The sequence below is a fragment of the Notechis scutatus genome, chromosome 1 (genome assembly GCF_049901735.1).
Source record: "Notechis scutatus isolate UNSWTSFEM ecotype Mainland chromosome 1, rNotScu1.2, whole genome shotgun sequence".
Lineage (NCBI taxonomy): Eukaryota > Metazoa > Chordata > Lepidosauria > Squamata > Elapidae > Notechis > Notechis scutatus.
Window position 1 is genome coordinate 39,361,432 of NC_142009.1, and position 23,121 is coordinate 39,384,552.

At 37.5% G+C, this 23,121-nt stretch overlaps 1 protein-coding gene across 2 annotated transcripts in view; it reads right to left on the bottom strand.

Moving 5' to 3' along the window:
- Nucleotides 1–23,121, bottom strand: part of USP34 (ubiquitin specific peptidase 34) — a 142,568-nt gene that overhangs the window by 78,041 nt on the left and 41,406 nt on the right. For both annotated transcript variants that reach the window (XM_026676739.2, XM_087961324.1), the window contains exons 8-21: nt 16,619–16,680; nt 15,959–16,040; nt 15,782–15,874; nt 12,638–12,763; nt 12,111–12,240; nt 11,377–11,412; nt 10,616–10,746; nt 9,335–9,975; nt 7,595–7,809; nt 5,155–5,270; nt 4,946–5,073; nt 4,633–4,722; nt 2,667–2,762; nt 936–1,018 (exon numbers count right to left, since the gene is read on the bottom strand). In XM_026676739.2, the coding sequence (XP_026532524.1) occupies nt 936–1,018; nt 2,667–2,762; nt 4,633–4,722; nt 4,946–5,073; nt 5,155–5,270; nt 7,595–7,809; nt 9,335–9,975; nt 10,616–10,746; nt 11,377–11,412; nt 12,111–12,240; nt 12,638–12,763; nt 15,782–15,874; nt 15,959–16,040; nt 16,619–16,680 (2,029 nt within the window). The remainder of the gene's footprint in view (nt 1–935; nt 1,019–2,666; nt 2,763–4,632; nt 4,723–4,945; nt 5,074–5,154; nt 5,271–7,594; nt 7,810–9,334; nt 9,976–10,615; nt 10,747–11,376; nt 11,413–12,110; nt 12,241–12,637; nt 12,764–15,781; nt 15,875–15,958; nt 16,041–16,618; nt 16,681–23,121) is intronic.

Below are 23,121 nucleotides of genomic sequence, written 5' to 3' on the forward strand. Positions count from 1 at the left end.
TGGCGTTCTTCCAACGGACTGTACCTGGTTATCTTCCTGAAGTTGGCAATTATCTATCCTGGTCTGTCGAGGAACTTTATTCAGTGTGGTTTGTTTTTGTTTTTTGCTTCGTTATCGGCTCTTTGAATTTGAACTGTGTTTCTTTCCTTTGAAATGTTATTTTGAAAATAGTTTAGTCCTCCACTGTGAACAATTAAACAGTGAAGCCAAGTTGAAGGCATTAAAGGACTTTTATTTACGTTTTGATTTTTGTTATAATTCTGATATACTCTGGGTCATCACATCTTGATTGCTATCTTCTGGACAGGCTTCAGTTTATCACTGTCCTTCCTAAAATGCAATGGCCAGAACTGGATACTATATTTTAGATGTGGACTAATGCAGAAAAGAAAAAACAATGACTTATTTGATCTTCACATAATACTTCTACTTATGCAGCCTAGATTGTATTTGCTTTATTTGCTGAAGCTGTATCATACTTTTGGCCCAATAAATATGAATCCAGATTCTCTTTGCATGCATTGCTATCCAGTAATCCCTTGATTGATTGATTGATTGGTTGGTTGATTGATTCATTCTTTCTTTCCTTTCTCTCTCCCATTCTTCCTCTCTCCTATTCTTTCTCTTTCTTGTCCATCTGTCCGCCCGCCTACCTATCTACCTACCTACCTATCATAAACCTGGGCTGGTTGGTGAATGCCCAACTGCAATGGGGAGCCCTGGAACTTTGGAATCAGGTTGTAACTACATTTTGGGTTGTAATTCCAAATGGTTGCTAAGCAACCCATTGTAAGCCATGATGAACTACTTGTACTTAGTTTGTAGTACAATAAGCATTCTGAATGCCTCTCCTTAAATATTTCTTTACAAAATAAATCTTCAAGAAAAAAACAGAAAATTATTTTTTAAAAAATTAAGATATAGTGAGAACTTACTGAAATGATCTGGTGATCCCAAAGTGGAAAATACACATGTCAGAAACTGAAGACGCACCTGAACTTCTGCACTATGGCTGTATCTATAATTGAAATTAGTAAAAGCAATTAACTAGTAAACCTTAAGACAGCTTAATATTTCTTCAAATTAAATTAGACTAATACATCTCATCTTTTCTGAGGGTTGTCTTACCCTCATTAACAGATGAAAAAATGGTTATTACAAATGTTGAAAAAAATGAAATCATTTAAATTTGACTGCTGTAGACTTCACAGACATCCAGTTCAGGTTTCGTGACAAAAAAGGTAGAGAAATTAAAATCAAAAAGAGAATTTTAATTTGTCCATTGTAAAACTTATCAAATCATCTTTTGAATCAAAGTTAAAACTAAACATTATTTTAGGATTCAGATTTTTTTTCCATCATGCCTGGACTAGTAATATGTTTCCAGTTGGGTAAAACACCTTAGTTTCCCCAGCTTTCATGGATTAAAGAGTACATGGTGATATATAGCAACAATATAGAAATGTGACCAAAACAGACAAAGTAAAATTCATATGGGGGATATTTTGTAAAGTAAAATATAAAATAGAACAATTTTTTATTGCAGTCATAGACTAGCATACATATAAAATATTAATCTGCTTCATTTCTATTTTGTTAAATAAACAAAAATCACAATGTTGAGTATTGATGATTGCTGCTAAATTTCTGCACTGGGGGTTCAGTGACATCAAAAAAGACTACAGGAGGTGAATGCGGCCTAAAAGTCATCTCCCCCCCCTCCCCGCGCCAAGAGAGTATACACCAAATATTGTTATGTGTTTCTTTGTCATATAAGACCGGGAGAACATACGTGCTGGCTACATTAACCTGAAATAACCTTTTTATGAAGCTAAGACTAATACATTATGACCATAGGTTTTCCTCCATTTGCTGGGTTAAGGTGAGATGAACGTGGGGGCTGCAGGGGAAACTTTTGACTATAATACCAGGTGTTTTGGTTTTGATATTTTTATTTTAAGTAGATGTTTTATATTTTGGTTGTGAGGTACCCAACTTTGTCAGCCCTGAAGACAAAGAGTGGTTATTTAAATGTTTTAAATAAAAATATACTACTATCACATGGAAACTTTAAGAAATGTTATTCAAAATAGTTTCAATTATTAATGAACATATACTCAGTATACATTTACTGAATTTGTATCTCACATTATAAAAGACAACAGGGAATCTGCTGTGAATCTAATACCCAAATGATAAATGCCTTATTCTTTCGCTTTAATTTCCATACTATCTTTTACCTTTCTCCTATTCCAATATAAACATTGCCAAACATAAACAATTTCAATCAACAGTGAGCAATCAGCATAAAATAGTATGGTATAAATTAGTCATAATTTTATAGCAGAGGCAAATATTGATGGATATTGGAACTGTACACTGCCACAGTATAATTTTATTTTATCAATGCCATCTTAAAATGCCAAATTCTATTTTGCAACAGAATTCCTTTTAATTCCTTTTTCCACTTACCAAAAGTGCTAGTACGTCTCTGAAGAAAAATGGTGGAAGTGGATAGGCATCAGTAAAGTCAGATGCTGAAATTATTCTGACCAATCAAATGAATTTGAATTTAGCAAGGCCAAGGAGAATAATGGTAGTTCAAAATATTAAATTATGAACAGACAAAAATGGGCAAGAGCCTTATCCTCCAGAATCATACTTACAATGTGTGTTTATGCCGTCTTTCTCTGACTGCTTGAATGTAGTGTATCAAATTATCAAAGAAAAGCTTCATCATATTAAGTTCTTTTTCAGCCCACCTGTTTCAATGTAAGAGTTCATATCATTTAATGGGAATTATAGGGGGGAACCATTATGTAAGTCATACACACCCATATACATACTGCATTTAATAAGATTTCTTAGATGGTTCATAATATTTCTTAAATATTAGGTTTAAGGTTGCTCTGTATGATGTGCCATAACTCTACCCTCTTTTTGGCACAATTGTTCAATTCATTACATCCACTACTAGACATGATATGACAGGTTTTATCTTGTGACAGCATGCAGTACTCAATGCCTTCTTGCAAGTCTGGCACACATCCATGCAAAATTTTGTTTTTGCTTAATTGATAAGTAGAAGCTGAGAATAAGACTGTTCTATAGGAAGATATATCCCATAAGAGAAAGGGAGGGTGGCAGTTAAGATGGCAAAAGGAAGTGATTTAAAAAAGCAAATTATATGCTGGGTAAAAGAACAAGGAGGTATGAAGGCTGGCAACCTTCTAGGATCTAGGGAACACTGGCTATCAATTATAATTAGTTATCATTTAAATGATCTTAAGTTAGACTGGGCAGTATTCCATTGCTGAAGAGGTTTTTATTCAAGGAAGGCTTTGGGGGAAAGAACTCTGCAGCATTTATGAATGGGAGGTTCTGAAGATCAATTGAACAATTGAGGATCATATTGGATTAGCATATTTATCCTCTTTCTTATCTCTAAATTTAATATAGATAATGTAAAAGTAGAGCAGTGCACTTTCTAATGGTATAACTCCAGCATAGCTTTCAACCTTAACAGAATACACGAACCCCTCCCCGGTAACAAGATGGTATCCACACGGAAGGGCAAACAGTGCACATATATATGTCAAGCTATTTATTAGATTTTTCTTTCCTGCCTTTATTACTTTAGAAGTAACTCAAGGCAGCAAACATATAATACTCCTTCTTCCTCCTATTTTCCCCACAACAATCTTGTGAGGTGGGTTGGGCTGAATGTGACTGGCCCAAATTAACCTAGTTATCTTTTATGCCTAAGGTGGCACTAGAACACACAGTCTCTTGGTTTCTAGGCCAGCACCTTAACCACTAGGCCAAATTGGTTCTTATACATGATAGAATGCATACATTTACAGGTAGAGAACACTTATTCTGCATACTGGTTATGTGCCATCAAGTTGTTGCTGACTTTTAGTGACCACATAAACAAGACAGATGCTGCATACAATTCAGAAGGAAAAGAATTCTTTCCAAGACATTTTAAAAGTCAAGCCATGGTAGGTTAGCAGCCAAATGGAACATAGTATGTAATTTAGTTGTAAATATAACTTTTAACAAGACATCATACTGAAAATATAACTAAAGAGTAAGAGAACTGAAAGTAAATACTGTTTGATCTCTTAATGAGAGAGAAAAATTGCATCAAGAGGTGTTCGGCATCAAAATCTGTGAACTTACAAAAATTAATGACATTCCTCACCACAGCTTATTCATCTATTACCAAGACTGGTTTTAACACTTTCATTATTCAAAAAGATCTTGTGGATATAATTAAATAAACATGGAATAAATTAATATTATGCCATACATAATTGCTAGAGAGCTAGCTTCACATTTTCTATTGTTATTTCCTTGAGACCTAATTATTTATATCACAATATTTCCAGGGTTTTATTGGGTCAGGGTTGACTCCTGGAAACTGCTTGGACTAGTTCTTGGAGATCTCTTGGCACTCCATTTATAATTAAATGAATCAGCAAATGTTTTGAAGTTATTAAATTGAAAAATATTCAGAATAAAATGAAATGGATTTTAAAATTCTTAGCATTTTTGAAAGGAATGCCTGTATGATTCCTAATAAGGAATCATATTCAGCTTCTTTTGCTATGCCTTACTTGTACTTACATGGTAATCCAATGTGTATCGTAACTGCTCCCAAATTGTTGAAATGTACCAAATAATTTTGGGAGAAGACGAAGAGAAACTACAACTGATCTAAGAATGAAAGAAAATTAGATACAAATCAACACTTGCATCATGATGATCTTTAATTTATAGCCTTTACATTAACATTATCATATGGTTATATTTAAAGAAAAAAATTAGTGAAGAACTAATTCCTGTAGTTTAAGGCTAATTATTTATTTATATTTACTTATGTATCATATTTAGAAATTGCCCATGTCCCTCATAGAGCAACCCTGGGTGGTTTATTTACCTATTATTTGCTAAATTTTCAAGACAGCCTTCGATGAACCTCATACGAATTTGTCTATCAGTAAACCAACATACTAGTGAACATAACAGCTTCTCTGCTTCATTTATTAAACCTTCAGAAAGATGTATCTAGAGCAAGTAAGAGAAGAGTTATTGACAATTATTATTACTTTTTCTTTGGAAAATATTCTTGTGTGATATTTAACTTACTGCATCTTCATCCTGGACCAGATCCCACAAAAGGGTATTTCCCTTCTTACAAACATTATCCAAGTTAATATCTGTCACTGCGTTGCTGTTGTACTGGTGCTTATGAACTGCTGGTCCTGAGCAAAAGACAGGTGTTATTAAAAATATAGAATGTATATCCTGACTTGAGCGGAGTCTGTCCATGAATACCTGTAAATAATTGTTTAATATACAACCCTATAAACTTGAAGCAAGTCAGGCTATTGGGGGACCAAATACGGGCAAATGCAGTTAATTTTATTAAAAATATTATATAATTGGGAATTCTTCGCCTCTTTAAAATTTATTATGAATCATTATGGTACAAACATATGAATCTTATGTATTTTTCTTTCTTGGCAAAACTGTATAGTTTTTAAGCAACAGGTATTATGCACAACTCATTTTTAGAAAAAAAATAAACAAATGGATTTATGCATGATCCAAATCTTTTCTTGTATGCAAAGGAGTTCTATCCTATTATATCATATGTAATCATTATCCACAAAGACCACTGGATGGGATATCACTGCAATCCAAACCACAGGGCTTATTTCTGTGCATGTACAAGGCATACACTTCCCTAACCCTCTCCTACATATAGCTTTAATCATAATATAACACAGGATGCATGATAAAACATCTTTTTTTTACTATTTTTGGTTTAATCAGAATCATACCTATCACTCCCTTTCTCCCCAATTAAGAGGCAGCATGTATCAAAAAAAGCATAATGAAAACATCCAGAAGTTCAAAACAAGGCAATAACTGTGGAGCTGCAAACCTGACACTACTCCAGCCTTTAGATAAGGTCCAAGATGATGCTTGAATGATATGTTTTTCCTGTAGTTTTAGACAGATACATATTTTTAACAATCCATAAATGTGCTTATGCTATACTTACTTTACAGTAGAAGCTGTATCGCTATTGGGATGCAGCCCCCTTAGGTTTTGGTGTTGGTATTGCAGTGATTCCTGAATTGTTCAAAGTTTAATTTTATCTAGAACATTGTAATTTTGAGTTTGTATAACCCAATGAAAATTTGGCAACAGGCTGAAATATCGTCGAAGTACTACTACTGGAAGCCAAATACATTTCTTAAACTATTTGAATAATTTGTATTTGTATTGATGTTATTATTTAAAAGGTAAATCTAAAACACACTTATCTTCTTTAAAATTTTAACACAGGTTACTTTTACTTTTATATAAATAATAAAGGAAGTTGTGGTGTAATGTAGTCTGGAGTCTCAGGAGGGAGGGGCTATTTCCCAGAGGGCAAAGAGGCAGAAGAACTTGGAAAGTGTGGTAGGCAAGGAAATGGTTAAGATGAGTGGTGGGATTCAATTTTTTTTACTACCAGTTCTGTGGGCGTGGCTTGGTGGGCATGGCAGGGGAAGGATACTGTAAAATCTCCAGTAAGAGGTAGTACTTGCCAGTTCTCCGAATTTCTGCTACAGGTTCTCCAGAACTGGTGAGAACCTGCTGAATACCACCTCTGGTTAAGATGGTCCCTCCCTAGTAGATCAGAGTATATCTATAGTTATGCAGATAGTTGCTTTAGTTTATCTTTAGAAGCCAGCAAGATTTTGTCTGCAGCTGAGTAATAATAAAGAAACTACTGAGAAGTAACTCTATGTGTCATTATTGGTTCTTAATGTAAGTAGTTTGTAAAATTCTATACTGGATTAAAATACCTGCATAAACAAAGTTTCTTCCTGAGAATGTCTCTCTAGAGACCATCCTCTACAACTGGAATAACACAGATGAAAAAGCACTTCTTTGTGATTCCAATAAAAGATATGCCTATTCTGGGGAAAGATATTGGGTAGATCAGATAAAGTAGTTTAGCTCTTTATAGATTTTATTGTTCTTATATTTTACCTTTCTACTTATGAATTATGTTCAATTAATTTTTAAAACAAGTAAAAATTTAAAAAATAAAACATAATTATAGCACGATATATAGAAATAAATCCAACATTATCCACTCATTAATAAGCCAGTTTATTTTCTGAAGGCCTGGTTGAAAAGTTTTTTTTTATAGGAGTACTGGTCTGAGCTCCCCTGGCAATAGTTTTAAAACCTAAGAGCATTTATATAACCTGCTCAAATCAATAGCCCACAATATTCTGTACAAGCATCCCATGTTTTGGTTTCATATCTTGTTCTTTTACTAGCAGTGTAAACTTTGAGATATTAAGTCAGTATTTTTTATAAAAAATATGCAGCAAATGTTTCATGTGACAATGTTTATTGCTTTTTTCTACAGTTAAAAGCCTGTAAAATCTGTAACATGAAGACCATGATTAATAGGCAGATTAGTAATTTTATAATGCTATTTCTATCAATACAGTATTTTATAATTTTGTTTTGTTTTTCAGATTGATTGAATATTATCCTTGACTTAATTATTTCTTACCTTGGCTGAGATGCTCATGATAAATGGAAGCAAGATTTGGAAGGTGCTGTTGAAGATGAGAAGTTAGTTCTGCATGTGAGTTAATCTGTACCAGTTCTTCTTCACATCCTGATTCTTCCCCATCAAAATCTGCCATATTTTTCTCCGATTTTGCACTGACTTGACTGCTGCTACAACTGACATCATCAGCACTTAACATATCATCAACCATGTGTCTATAACATAAAAGCAAGTATATGCTAATTATAGCTTTTAATATATGAAAACTATAGAATAATATTAATTTTATATAAGCAAAGGGAGGAAATTCTTATTAGCCAGAGGAAAAATATATTTTTCTTGATAACAGTAATATATGTGAATGCAACTATTGTAGCTATCCCTTCCAGCCATTTTTTGAAGTGTCTAGCAGGTCATCAGTTCTGGTTTTTGTTTTTTCATATTACTATTTTAGAAATACTAATATGAAACAGGTTCACAGCAGCCTGATCAATAATAGAGGTACCAGATCTGTATGAGGAAAGTTAAATATTTCTCTGTTTGGTGAAAAATAAGTGAAGCAAGAGAAACAGTGTTTTGAATGTTTCTATTCTGTAATAGTGCTGCTTCCAATTCTCACCCTAAATCCAGATATGAAAAGATAGAGTTGTTTGGGAGAACAGTCCATTAAATTTAAGCACTGTACCATCTTTTACTTTTTTTGATTTGTTTTATCTTGCTTATGTAGTTATTGAAATCTGGGAATAAGTTTCTTTTACATAAAGATTACAGAACACTGAAGACAACATGAAATTAATTGTCCCATTTTGTCCCAATCTTGAAGCAAAATTCTTGAATGCCAGGTGTTCTATTCTCAGAAATGCCTACTTAGAGCTCAATTTTTTAAAATCTCAGGCTACTTTGAAGAATTCTAATTTGGATAGTCACTAATTTTAAAAATATATAAATAATTTCTCATTCATATCTACAAAGATAGGATTTATTAAGACTGCAGCATGAGAATCTAACTACAAATCACAATGAGAATTTATGTTAAACCTTATTCTACATACAGTGCAAAAATTTACACAAACTAACTATTCTTAATTCATATTGTTGCTTTTTGCAGTCGTAATAAATCATGTTTGGATGCAATAAAACAATACACTGTATCAATAGCATATATCTCCTTCCTCCAGCACACAGCAGGTGGTGTTCAGATAGATTTCCATCTAAAAAGTGAAAAATAACAATTTGTTCATCCATAATAACAAATAACTTTTAAAAAGATTCAAGTGTAGAAATGCAATCACACTAATTGTTAAACATTCCTTAAGAAAAAAAAATACATAAGACAAGAAATATGTATTATGTTTCAGAATTACTTAACACGATTAAAAATGAAAAGTGCTTCAAGCAATAAATTACTTATTTCACAAGATTTAATATTGTCCCTAAGATTGCTTATGTTCACATGTGGACAAATATATCACCAAAGCGAATTTCAGTATACTAAAGAAAATTCCATGTTTTGTTTCGAAGCTTTACTGAATGCAGAATTTTGGGTGAATAATCATTTCTTGAATTTTTATTCCTATTTAATCAGCAAAAGAATTATAAAAGGAAGCAAAAGATACTTAAATGTGATTATTTTGCATAATATATTCATGTCACAGAATTCAGTATTACAAGACCTAATATTCAGCTGCAAATTCAAACTTTGCTTTTGCCCAAAAATGTAGCCACTGGAAAATAACTTACCCTTCGTGATGGTGGTGGTGGTGGTGGTGATGGTGGTGGTGGTGGTGGTGGTGGTGATGATGATGTTGTGGCCCAATAAATTGTCGGCAGTTAAACAATTCATTTCCAATTGCTTCCCCAAGAAAGTCCCCTGTGTGTGTGATACAGGAATCTTGAGAGCCCTGGGATATATGAGCAGTACTCATTTCACCAGTTATGTCATGATCAGTATTCTCTGAGTGTGAACAGGGATCCAGCATTCTAATTCTATTATCCACTGATGGAACAGCTTCGCTATTAAAAACATGGCTATTCCCAGATCCATTGCTTACAGCATTCCTATCTGCTGTTTCCTGTGCATCTCCCAAGCAAATGCCTGATTGAGATTCTATTTTTCGGCTTCGCAAATCTACATTCCGACCAGTTTTGGGGGAATTGTGACCCTGGTCTTCATCTTCTTCCTCTTCCTCTTCCTTGAGAGCTTCGATATCAGCAATATCTTCTGACTGCACCTCACTGCCTGGGCTTCCTGCAGACTGACTTGCATGGCTAGAGTTTGCCTCATTGCTTGATCCATCACTGTGACCACTGCTGCTGCCAGGCCCACTGCTGCCATCTTCACCACTATTTGCAGTTTCATCAGAACTTCCCTGCATTGATTCCTAAAAAAATAAATGAAAAAAATACTAAATCTACATGCTGAATCATTAGATAATCAGGTGAGGTCACATGTTGCTTAGAGATGATGTATTTTCCATCTTAAAGGAAACAACAGCAAGTAAATTAGTGATATATAAAACAATGGTTTAAAGAAGTTGAGGGGGTGGCAAGATAGTTAAAAAACAGTTAGGTCAGGCATCCTAGGAAGAGCCTTTTGGAAGACCATATTCTCTGAAATGGCTGTTGCCATCCTGAAGAAAGATGGTGAGAGTGCTGAGAGAAGGATTTCAAATGAAGCTTTCAAACACAGGTAGCCAATTCCAAATATAAATGCAATTTTCATGTTAAAGTGCATCTGAATAATCTTTAGCCCAAAATATTGGTAAAATTTAAGAGTATCTAAATATTTTGGTTCACTGATTTGTTAATAAATATAGCATGATTTATAAACTAAAATGACTTGGTTCACCCAACAGATTACATATGGAGAAGCAAATCAAATAATGATTCAGTGCAATGTATACACCCAGCCATATAAGCTGAACCCCCTCCCCCAAATTACAAATTTCATATTATCAAATTCTTTATTAATCTTTGTTAGCTTTTGAAGTTATTATAATCGGAAAAAAATTACTATTGTACCTCTGTATCTGAAAGTCGCTGTTGGACATGCTTATTTCTACTAATCAGTTGTTCCTCCATTTCAATGTCACTTCCTCCACTCTGATGAGTATCACTGTTGTCGCTACTTTGAGGGCTTGCTGCAGGTGACCCTATTTCAGAAAAAAAAAAAAGTCTGTTCAGAAAATGTTAATTTTAAAATAGGTTCAGTTGTATTAATCCAGGAGTCCCCAACTCCCCAAGCCACAGACCAGTACTAGTTGGTGACCTATTAAGAACCAGGCTTCATAACAGGAGGTGAGCTGCTCTCCAGCATTAGCATCACCGCCTCAGCTCTACCTCAGATCGTCAGGCTTTAGATTCTTATAGGAGTCTGAACCCTACTGTAAACTGCGCTATGTGAGGCATCTAGATTGTGCGATCCTCTTCCTCTCCCCAGTCTGTGGAAAAATTGGCTTCCACGAAACTGGTCTATGGTGCCAAAGCAGGGGGAGGCTGTATTGTTGTGGCTCTTGCTATAAACCTTTCATTAGCTCTGAAGCTAGTCTAGCAGCTAATAACACCAATAGCATAACTGCAAGTTGACTTGCTGTTCTTGCAAAGGATAACAAAAGAAAGAATGAATTATAGAACTATGTATGTGGAAGATCAAGGACTAGACTGCTACTTAAAATGTAAATTAGTTCAGCTGCCACCTAAATGAAAGATGGATAAAATGGAAAATTATATAAAGGTTCCTTAATAAGATGATTCTGTCATAACACTTTTCTGCAATAACTTACATGGTGATGGAGCTGCTCTTCGAAGTTCTTCTTCCTCTGAAGGAGGGGGAGTAAAGATAGTACTGATTATATATTACCAATAGTAACATACAGATAGTCCTCAACTTATGACTATCTACAGTATCTATTCAAATTACAAGAGTGCTGAAAAAAAAGTGAATTACAACCAGCCCTCACACTTAAAACCATTGCAGCATCCTTATGGTGATGTGATTAAAATTTGGGCACTTGGTCATCAGCATGAATTTATGGCAGCTGCAGTGCCCCAGGTCACATCATTTGTGACCTTCCCATCTGGCTTCCAACAAGCAAACCTAATGGGGCAAACCAGATTAATTTAACAACCATATGATTTAATGGTTGTGCAATTCACTTTACAATGTGACTCGACTACAGTAAAAAAAAAGAGGTCATAAAATCAGGCATGACTCGCATAACAACTGCATCATTTAACAACCGAAGATCTGGTCCCAATTTGGATCATAAATCAAGGAGTACCAGTATCTAACTAAGTTTACTAGAGAGTGTTTCTTTATTTTCTAGAATATGTTGGCCATTTCTACCTGAAACATATTTCTACTTTTGAACAAAAATGAAATAAGAGACTTATGATTACCTAAAATAAACTGTTTTTTGTTTAGAAAATATATTAGTCTCTATAATAAACTCACACATAAAACTTTAAATCTAATACTTAATCATTTATGATGCCTAGGAAACAAATGTGTACTCACCTTTCTTGTTTCCCATGGGTAAGTTTGTACTAAGTAAAGATGCAAAAGAACTCTGTTTTGATAGTTGGGCCTTAGCTGCTAGAGCATTATTCCACAATGCTTTAATGAGCATGGATGCCAAATATAAAGTCTGTAAAGGAATAATAAATTACAATGTCAAAAAATGTGTATTCTGTGTATTCCTAAATGTGTTTTCATAAATTGTAAATGTGTACGCTATTATTCACAAATGCAAAGCAAATGCAAATTATCTCGGGCTCAAAAGGAATCTTCCTAATTTAATTTTTTTCTACTACAGTAAAAAAAATGATAGAGATGTAAATATTGGTCTCTAATCTAAGTAAACCCCTGCACATAAATGAATTTCCACTCCTTCTCTTCAGAGCAAGTGCATCCAATTTATTCTATCAGCAATGCCATAATTTTTCCAACTACCTTCATATGCAATTTTGCTTAATTTTTAAAAAGACATATATGGAAAAAAATTCACCCTGAGAAAATATTGCTTTAAATTCATTTATTTCTACCTGTTCAGTATGTGCACTTGGATGGAGGATGGAAACTAAATTAAGAAGATGTCTGAGTGGCACAGGATCTAGGTTCTTGATCAATGAAGGAAACAAGTCATGTATATAGCGGCTACAATGCTTCAACTTTAAAAAGAGAGAGAAAGACAACTTATTACGAGAAATGGTTTTTCCTCCTAACAGCTTTTATAAGCAACTTGTTGTAGTTTATATATTCTAAGGATCAGCAAAACAATTCATACATAAATCATTCCTTTACATGGAACAGAAATTTGGGGTGGTTTGTGCCCAAACTGAAACATAATTTTTTTACCCAGATGCAAAAAGAAATAAGAAGGCGGTTTTGTTCCAGATATTGACCAAAATGCAATTGTTCTGACAATAAATGTTTTGAGGGGACCATAAAAAACCAAGTTACAGGAGTTTCCTTAGGGAAGCAAAGGGAAGATGAGAAGTGGACAGTCTGTGTTATATGCCACAACTGAGGAGCTGTTGCGGGAAAGCAGGGAAAGGAGACACAATGGAGCAAGTGGAGTGGTGGGATAAGGGATGCTGCAATAAGGAACAGGTGCAGAGGCCATGTAGCAGAGGCAGTGACACCATCTAAAAAGTAGGAATCTTTGTTTCTGATGAAGAAGAGACACGGTTTGACTGAACTTTCAGAATTCATAAGTATCAGGTTCAAAACACATTTTTCATTTTATGAACACCCTGTCTCTTTTAGTGTTAGTTTTCATAAATACCATGTTCTATCTTCTAAAATATTTTACAAAATTGTGATAATGAAAATAGAAACATACAAAATAATATCAAATCATAAGGGGCAATTAGAGTTAGTGAAACATTTTTTTAAACAAGTGGAGAAAGTAAATCTAAACCTAAATTAATTTAGCACTGAAGTATCTAATTCAGAAAAGTAATTACAATGCTGGCCACATGTTCACTAATTAGCACTGAAAGAAAATGATATTTATTATCAAATAAAAACAAAACCATGATTTTTTTCAACATTAATTCATCACCACTCAAATACTTTGGTATATTATGTTTTCGCTCATTTTTAAAATGGTTGGAATCTTAAGTTGGTGAAAGGTAAGCATTTGCACAATTTGCAATACAGGTTATCGTTGACCTATAACCAGTCATTTAGTGACCGAAGTTACAATGGCACTGAAACAAAGTTGACTTGTAACGGTTTTTCAGATTTACTATAGTTGCAGCATCCCTGTGATCATGTGATCAAAATTCAGGCACTTGGCAACCGACATGTATTTATGACAGATGCAGTATCCCAGGGTCATGTGATCACCATTTGTAACCTTCTCAGTTGGTTTCTGATAAGCAAAGTCAATAGAGGAAGCCAGATTCGCTTAACAAATGCATGATTCACTTAACAATTGCTGTGATTCACTTAACAACTGTGGCAAAAATGGTCATAAAATGAGGTGCAACTTATTTAACAATTGTCTTGCTTAGCAAGAGAAATTTGGGGTCAATTTTAGTCATTAATTGAAGTCTGCCTGTACTATCTTTAGCAGTAATTAGAACTTAATATAGCAGTCTTCACAAATACAAGCTTTAAAACCACTCTACTACAATACTGATCTACTTACAAGGATTTATTTTAACACGGGGTGTCAACCACCTGTGGTTCCAGAGCCACATGCAGCTCTTTGGGCCCCCTGCTGCAGCTCCCTGTTGGCTGAACCCAGTACTGGGTGACCCCACCCCTCGCCCTCCTTGCCTAAGAAGGTAAGGGCGATGGCAGCAGACGGAGACTCGCTCCATATTCCAAAGCGGGAGCGAAGCGCCCCTGTACTTGCCTTTTCTTCTGGCCTTTGTTGGTGCTGTGCGCACCTCAGCCGCTCAGGGAGACGCACAACATTCTCTCTGCCCTGAGACACTGGCCCGGCCCAGCTGCAGCTAATGCCGCTGCTCTCACCGCCTCCATGGCCTCTTCCCTGTTTTTGCAACCCCTTGCACAGCACATTTAAATTTAGTCTGCTTCACAATGGGGGAGACAGCATTCCCTCCTCCTCCTGCAGCCCATTACAACACGGAGCATCGGCTGAAGCCGGGCCAGGCCAGTGTCTCCACGAGTGACTGAGGTGCGCATAGCACCAACAAAGGCCAGGAGAAGAGTAACTAGGGGGTGCTTTGTTCCCACTCTGGAATATGAAATGAGTCTCCATCCTCCGCCACTGCCACCCTTACCTTCTCAGGCGAAGAGTGACTGATAGAGGAGGGCGAGGGGTGGGGCCAGCTAGTGGTGGGCTCAACAGTCAGGGAGCCCCAGCAGGGGGATTAAAGAACTTCATTTATCTGGGAACCTGAAATGACTCTTGATTTAAATCATATGATAAAAAGCATCCAAAGAAGAAGAAAGAACATCAGTTAAAAAAAAAACCCAACCCTCACCTGTTTTTGGAAATGGTTCAAGAAGGAACACACACACACACACACAAGATGAATGTTTTTAAGTTGAGGGCTACCTACAGTATATTATATTTCAACCTGCTTTGATATGAAAAATGCTTCAAAGTTTCTAGGAGCATATATAAGTTGAATAATAAGTAGTTAACATCTAACTGCTGCTTTTTCATGCTTTATCTGAAAATTCCTTTCCTTTTTGAAGTTTACTTATTTAAATTTAGAGGCTCCCCAATTCCAAGCAACTCTTGGTGGCTCCAAACAATCAGAGAAATTAAATTGTCATGCATGCCGAAGAAAACACACTTAACACATCAGAGGTGGAGAGACCTACTGCCTAAGCACTAGCTTTGATATCACTTGACCTCTATGTTTTAATTCAAAGTAGCTGTTCATGACAAAAATCCCAAAACAATAAACAACATCTACACTAATACACACAAGCATGTACACGTATATTTAAGAAACACATCTAATTCAGATAGAATTAAAATCATAATTTAGTGATGGGAATAAGCTGCAAACATATAAGGCTTTTGCAACTCTACAAATCTTTCAGTTTGAAAGAAAGGATTTACTGTATACCTGCATACTGAATAAATCCATTTCCCATTCCATCTAAACCCAAGCTTTTCCATTATTTAAATTTTGTTAGCATAATAGTACTTTGCCTTGAGATCACTTTTTGGCATAACTTCTAAAGTAAGGGTATACCTGTGCTGCAGCCCATATGCAGTCTATATGCTGAGTACTAAGCCGGCCTTCAGCAGCAAGAAAATTAAGAATCACTTGGCACTGTTTAATGATCTGGAAAATATTAAATCGACATTAAAACATTAAAACGTAAATTTCATGATAAAGAGAGACAATCCTGCTTTATATTAAACATACCTCAATATGCAAATTTGGTCCAAAAATATGTTCCACTACATTGTTGTTGATTAGCCAATCTGCAAGTTCTTTAGCAATGGATCTATATAAGAGGGGAAAAACATAAGAAGGTAATTGCAGAACTTCCATTAATTGTTATCTACTAGGTTAGGAACATCCAATTTCTTTAATCTGAGTGCTATCCCATACATCAGTGTATGGGATATATTCCATTTACAGTTGGTGAAAATCAATAAACTTTTATGGGAAAGAAAAAGATTTATATTTGAAGGATTGGAGGGACAACTCAAGAATAGAATAGAATAGAATAGAATAGAATAGAATAGAATAGAATAGAATAGAATAGAATAGAATAGAATAGAATAGAATAGAATAGAATAGAATAGAATTATTGGCCAATTTGATTGGACACACTTGTCTTGGTATAAATACTCTCAGTATACATAAAAGAAAAGATACATTAGTTAAGAATCAAATTTAGTTAATACATGTTAAAATACGATGTACATATAGAACTCAAAATAACCATCATTTTTACACTTGGCATTGAATGACTCCAAAATCACAGTTCACACAGAATTCTAATGAAATTTTACTGTTGACTGCAATGTAATTGGGGCTAAGTTAAATGGAAGTATTCCAAAGTTAAAAGATACTTACGTTTCTGTATCTGAAACCAAGGATTCATTATTACACACATCATTAAAAGTATGAAGTTGATTCTACAAGTAGGAAAAAAAACACTTTAAATTTATAAATGCCAAAAGGACACAATTGATTTAAATGAAGCATCATTCAAAAGTTAACTAATCAAATCAGTAACTCAATTTCTATAATAAAAATACTAAAGAAATATATTTTAGCCAATACAGAACAGCAAGTTAATCAAAAATACTCAAATTTATTCATTAACATTTTTTGCAAAAGGTTATTTTCCTTTTATGATTAAAATACCTGAAGAACTACACTGATACTTTCATAGTAAACTTCATCAATAATTGCAATTTCTTTTTTGAGCATTACAACCATTTGTATTGTATACACCAGGGGTTTCAAACTCACGGCTGGCAACCAGAGGCATAATGTGCTGGCCACTCCCACCCCCATTTTAGTGGCAACGTAATGCCGCGAGGTTGACACCCCTGGTATACACTATTAAAAATATCCACTTATTTTACAAACAAAAATGCCTGTAAATATGTAAAAGAATGGATTATTTGGCTGTAACTTCCATTGCGTGAACAGAGCTGAAATTTGGAATCATGATATATGGTTTAAAGTGTTTTGTAAATTGTTTTAAAAACTTGATTAAACCTACATGGTTTATGATAATATCTGAATTCGGTTACAAAATCACATACATTTTCCTATCAATTTTGTTTAAAACCAGATTTATTCTCCCTCTCCTTAAAAATATAAATTTAGCACACCATTTAGAAACAAAGCAATTATTTCATCATGATTCTTCCCACAAATTTTGCAAAATTTGAGTATTGCATCAAATAACTCCCTTAATTTAAATTAGCTGTTATTTGTGAAGACATTTCATCTTACTTCCAAATAACACTTACTGCCATTTTTATGGGTTTGTGTGATAAAAATTGGTTCCATTGAACTGTGTGGAATTTAATATTCTCAGATATCACACAATGAGCCAAAGTATAGTATGTATATTCAAATTGTTCTACACAAGGGAAGTTTTCTGTGTAAAAAGTACATCATTTCCTCTAATATCTGCTATTGCCCCCTTTGGCAGAAATCACACCAGATAGGCATTTCTTGCAATTACCTAAAAGCCTGTGATATTGTTTGGAGGAAACTTTTTCACATTCCCTCATGTAGAATTTTTTCAATTGACAAGAAGTAATGGTTGGAAACTTATCAAAGAAAGATTTAACCTAGAACTAAGGAGAAATTTCCTGACAATGAGAACAATTAATCAGTGGAACAGCTCACCTTCACAAGTTGCAGGTTTTTAAAGAAGGAATTGGACAGTCATTTGTCTGGAATGATATAGGGTATCTTGCTTGGGCAAGGGGTTGGACTAGAACAGCAGTTGCTAACCAGTGGGCCATGGCCCACTGATGGGCCGTGAGAAAATTTTGGTGGGCCGCAGAGAAATCCTATAAACCCAGAGCACGCCCCCCAAAAGCAATTAATCCAGGCTGCACAGAAATACAAGGCTGCACTGCCCACATGGCCCGCAGGAACCCTCCCTGCCCATTCCCTGCAAACTTGCCTGCTAAATTGCTATTTTTCCAACCTGCTATGCTGGGAGATTTAGATTAGCTAGGAAGCAGGAAATGGTTGGATTTCTTGCTTTCTAGCTAGTCTTTAGATCTTCAACTCTGCTTTTAAGCACAGCTGAACCTCCCTTAGGATTGAAGGTTCTATTATTCAGTGCAGACTCACAGCAAACAAATTTTATGTGACAGACTGAGCTAGCCAATGCCAGATAGATCACTGAATTATTCTGTGAGCAACTCAATCTGCCTGCCTGCTTTGCCTGATATTGGGTAAAAATTGCTCTTTTTTAATAAAAAAATTCAATATTTACATACATGGTGTGTTGTGAGTTAATTTTGTGAGTTTGTTTGCTAGCAAATTTTATGAGTTTGTTTTCAAGCAAATTTTATGTGACAGACTGAGCTGGCTAGATCACTGAATGATTCTATGAGCAATTCAATCTGACTGCCTGCTTTGCCAAATTTTAGGTAAAAGTTGCTCTTTTTTTTATAAAAAATTCAATATTTATATAAATATTTATAATATTTACATACAAGCCATGCCCAGCCAGCCACATGACCACCAAGCGATACCCACAAATTAGGCCATGCCCACAGAACCGGTTAGTGGTCCCTGGGATTTAAAATTATAAATTTGGTGGTCCCTGAGGTCCAAAAGGTTGGCGACCCCTGGACTACAAGATTTCCTAGGTCCCGTCTTGATTTTGTTATGTACAGACTGTCTACATATTGTCATGTACGGACTGCCTTAAATCACCTCACAGCATCTCATTGGGATTTAAATCTAGACTTTGACTTGGCCATTCTAGAAAGGGTGTTGGTGCTTACCTGACATGCCCGTTCTCCTTGAGCTGCGAAGAGCATCCAGTAGTGGGAGGTGCTTCAGTCTCTGCTTATCTAGGCTGGGCTTAATTTGTGGAACGCTCCTCCTCCTCCACGGGACTCCTCCCCAGCGTTCCCCAGTTTTGGCAAAGATGAGAGAAACAAACACCCTCGCCCTTAATACTGTAAAAATTCATTGGCCGAAACAGGTTCCCACCAGGGTGGGGCTGGATGCTCTTCGCAGCTCAAGGAGAACGGGCGTGTCGGGTAAGCACCAACGCCCTTTCTCCCACGAGCTGCTCAGAGCATCCAGTAGTGGGACATACCAAAGCTTGGCCTGTCCTACGGGAGGTACTCCATCTGTCTTGGGATCTCCTCCTGGTCCCTGTGGACCCATTGCAGAACCCTTCTGCCAAACGAGGCCTTGGCTGATGCAAACACATCTATTTTATAATGCCTAATAAAAGGAGATGGAGAGGCCCAGGGTGCGGCACAACAGATGTCAGTGATTGGTGCCTGCGTGGCCCATGCTGCTGATGTTGCGGCGCTCCTTGTTGAATGAGCTGTTATGCCCCTGGGAATCTGAAGTGCTTGAGTCTGATACGTTTTCGCTATTGCGGCCTGTAGCCAACGGCCTATTGTGGAGGATGAGACCTTGCACCCCTGATTGTTGGGCTGAAAAGACACAAATAAAGCCTCCATTTTTCTAAACGAGGCTGTGCGGTGAATATATATTCGTAACGCTCGCCTCACGTCCAGCCGATGCCACTGTCGTTCCAGCCCTTGGGATGGCCTGGGACAAAAATTAGGAAATATCAGTTCTTGTGCCCTGTGAAAGGCTGAATTAACTTTGGGTATGAACATAGGATCGGGACGAAGGACAACCCTGTCGGAATGGAAGACGCAAAGATCTTGCCTGATCGACAAGGCTGCCAGTTCTGAAATACAACGAGTGGAAGTGATCGCTACAAGAAAAACTACTTTATATGTCAGAAATTGGAGACTTGACGATTGCAAAGGCTCGAAAGGGCACTTAGTGAGTGCAAGAAGGACCTTGTTAAGGTCCCAAGTGGGATAACGGTGGACCGTTGGCGGGTGTAAGTTTGTGGCTCCTCAAAGGAAACACTGTATGCGTGGATGATGGGAAAGGGATAGAAGACCTTCATAAGTGATGACTGACGCCACTTGTCTTTTCAACGTATTAGGTGATAATCCCTTGTCAAGCCCCTCTTGTAAGAACTCTAGGATCTGTGCCACAGATGGAGAAATGGGATCAATTTGAGACTTGGTACACCATTTGTAGAAACTGGACCACGTGGCATTGTAGATGCAGTTGTTGAGGGGCGTCTGGCAGCTTGGATGGTGGCGATAACTCTGTTGGAAAACTTTTCGCTCTTTAGACGACTCCGCTCAAACTCCAGACAGTCAGGTGCAACCATTGAGGGTCCGGATGTTGAAGGAGTCCTTGGGTTAACAAGACCCTGTCTGGCAGAATTCTCCATGGTGGTGATATAGATAGACTGCGGAGGTCTGCAAACCACGACTGTCTGGGCCAGTAGGGAGCTACCAGAAGCAGTTCCGCCCTCTCGTCGAGCAGCTTCTGGATGACCTTGGGGATCAGTGGAAGTGGTGGGAACGTATACAGAAGCCCCAGGGGCCAGCGGCAGCGGAGCACATTGAAATTCTCCGCTCCTTGTGAGGGGTATCTGGAAAGAAATCTCAGAAGCTGAGCGTTGAGGGGGAAGCAAACAGGTCTACTACTGGCTGCCCAAATGTCCTGACCGCCTCTTGAAAGAGGGTCAGATGGAGGCACCACTCCGATGGATCTATCGTGGCCCTGCTTAGCCAATCTGCCTGTGTATTCGACAGTCCTGAAATGTGTTCTGCTCTGATGGAAATCAGGTTGCTCTCTGCCCAACGACACAAGCGCTCCGCTTCTCGCATGAGAGTGTTTCGACTGAGTTCCCCGTTTGTTTATGTGAGCTTTCGCGGTTACGTTGTCGGTCAATATTAATATGTGTTGGTTGCGTACCTGTGGAAGGAAGCGGCGGAGAGCCAGGTGTACTGCTCGAAGCTCCAGCCAGTTATGCTGCGTGATCGTTCTATGGAGGACCAGCGGCCTTGGGCTGTGAGTGATTGAAAGTGAGCTCCCTATCCAATCAGGCTGGCATCGGTGGTGATGATAAGTCTGTGGGGCTCTTTGAATAGGCAACCTTTGTTTATGGCTGGTCTGGTCCACCAGAGGAGAGATATGAGGACCTGTGATGGAACTTTGACCTTGTATTGGGAGTTGCTTCAGCCAGATCGCTGGTACGGGAGCAGGAACCACTGGAGGGATCTAGTGTGGAGCCGTGCCCAAGGAATAATAGATATACATGAGATCATCTTGCCTAACAATTTTGATAAATCAGCTAGGGACACCCTCCTATGAACCCTGGCCTCCTTAACTGATGAATGCTGTTTTGTCTATCTGGTGACAGGAAAACTTTGCCTTCTACTGTATCTATGACTGCCCCCAGATGGATTAATCAAGTCGAAGGTGTTAAATGACTCTTTTCCAAATTGATTGAGAACCCATGTAGTTGTAGAGAGTGTAATGTGGTCTGAGTATCTATGACTGATTGATGAACAGATGACAGAATTAAGATATCGAGGTAACACTGCAGTCATATGGGGACACCCCGGAGATGAGCAGCGAGGGCTGGAAGAACCTTTGTGAAGGTCCTGGGGGCAGAGGCTAGTCTGAAGGGAAGAGCCACTTATTCAAAATGGAGATTATTATAACAGAATCTTAAAAATTTATAGCAGGAAGGCCGAATCGGAATATGTAAGTAAGCCTCCGTCAGATCGATAGATGTAAGGACATCACCTTTTCTGATACCAAGTAAGATAAGATTGTAGGGTGTGCATTTTAAATTTGCGATATACTAAAAATTGATTAAGGTGTTTCAAATCCAAGATTGCTCTCTACCCTCCTGAACTTTTGGGAACAACGAAAAGATGTGAATAGAAACCTCGCCCTTGTTGGTCGGTAGCTACTGGTTGGATGGCTCGTATGTCCAGTAGGTGCTGAATAGCTGTTTCCGTAAGATCTCGTTTAACCGGATCTCTGGAAAGAGGGCACAATATAAAGAAGTCTGGGGGAGCAGATTGAAACTCCAGCGCGAGGCTGAATCTGATCGTGTCTCTGACCCAGGAATCAGACATTGAGGAGTCCCATTGGTCCGCGAATAATTTAAGGTGGCCGCCAATGGGAAGTGGGTCCATGGGGTTATCTTGGACGCTGGAAAAATCTATTTCCCGCTCCTCGGAAGGATTTCTTGGATTGGCCACCCCTTCTGTTCCTATCCCCAAAGTCAGACCTCTCTGGCTGTTGCCCTGGTAGGAAAGGTGGGGATCTCTGGCATCTGGTTGAGAATGGCCCCTGGTAAAAGGGCCGAAAGTATCCCCTCCGAAAGGACTGAGGTTTTCTAGGGTCTAACCTCCGAAAAAGGGAGGGTAAAATTTATGTTTAATATCCACTTGCCAGTTCTTTAACCATAGCAAGCGCCGCACTGTGACATGTGAAATGATGGCTCTGGCTGAAAACTTAACTGCATGAAAGGTTGCGTCAGCTGAGAATTCAGCAGCTGCTATAAGCTTTGCAATGTCTTGGTGTGCTCTAGTGTTGGAATTGGGGACATGCTCCCGTAATAGCCGGAGCCATCTGAGGGAAGAACGGGTAAAGAAGGAAGCGGCCGTGGCTGCTCTGATGGCCCACGCATCAGACTGATGGGCCCTGCGTAGGGCTAGCTTGGCCCGTTTGTCCTCCGGCTTTAATGCCTCCAGCGCCTCACTGGGAATGGACGAGGACGCTAATCCCACAATGGGTCGATCTACCTCAGAAGTATTCAACAATTTTAAGAAATCTGGGGCCAAATTAAAGAATTTCCTGTCGTAACCAGTGGGGGCCGGGTACACTGCTGCAGAAACCCACTGTTTCTGTACCAGGTCTGCAAACATGTGAGGGACTGGAATCATGTCTGCCTCAACTACAGGTTGGGTGAAAATGAGATCCTCTGGTCCCTCGTCTGATGGAATTGGAGTGGTAGAAGG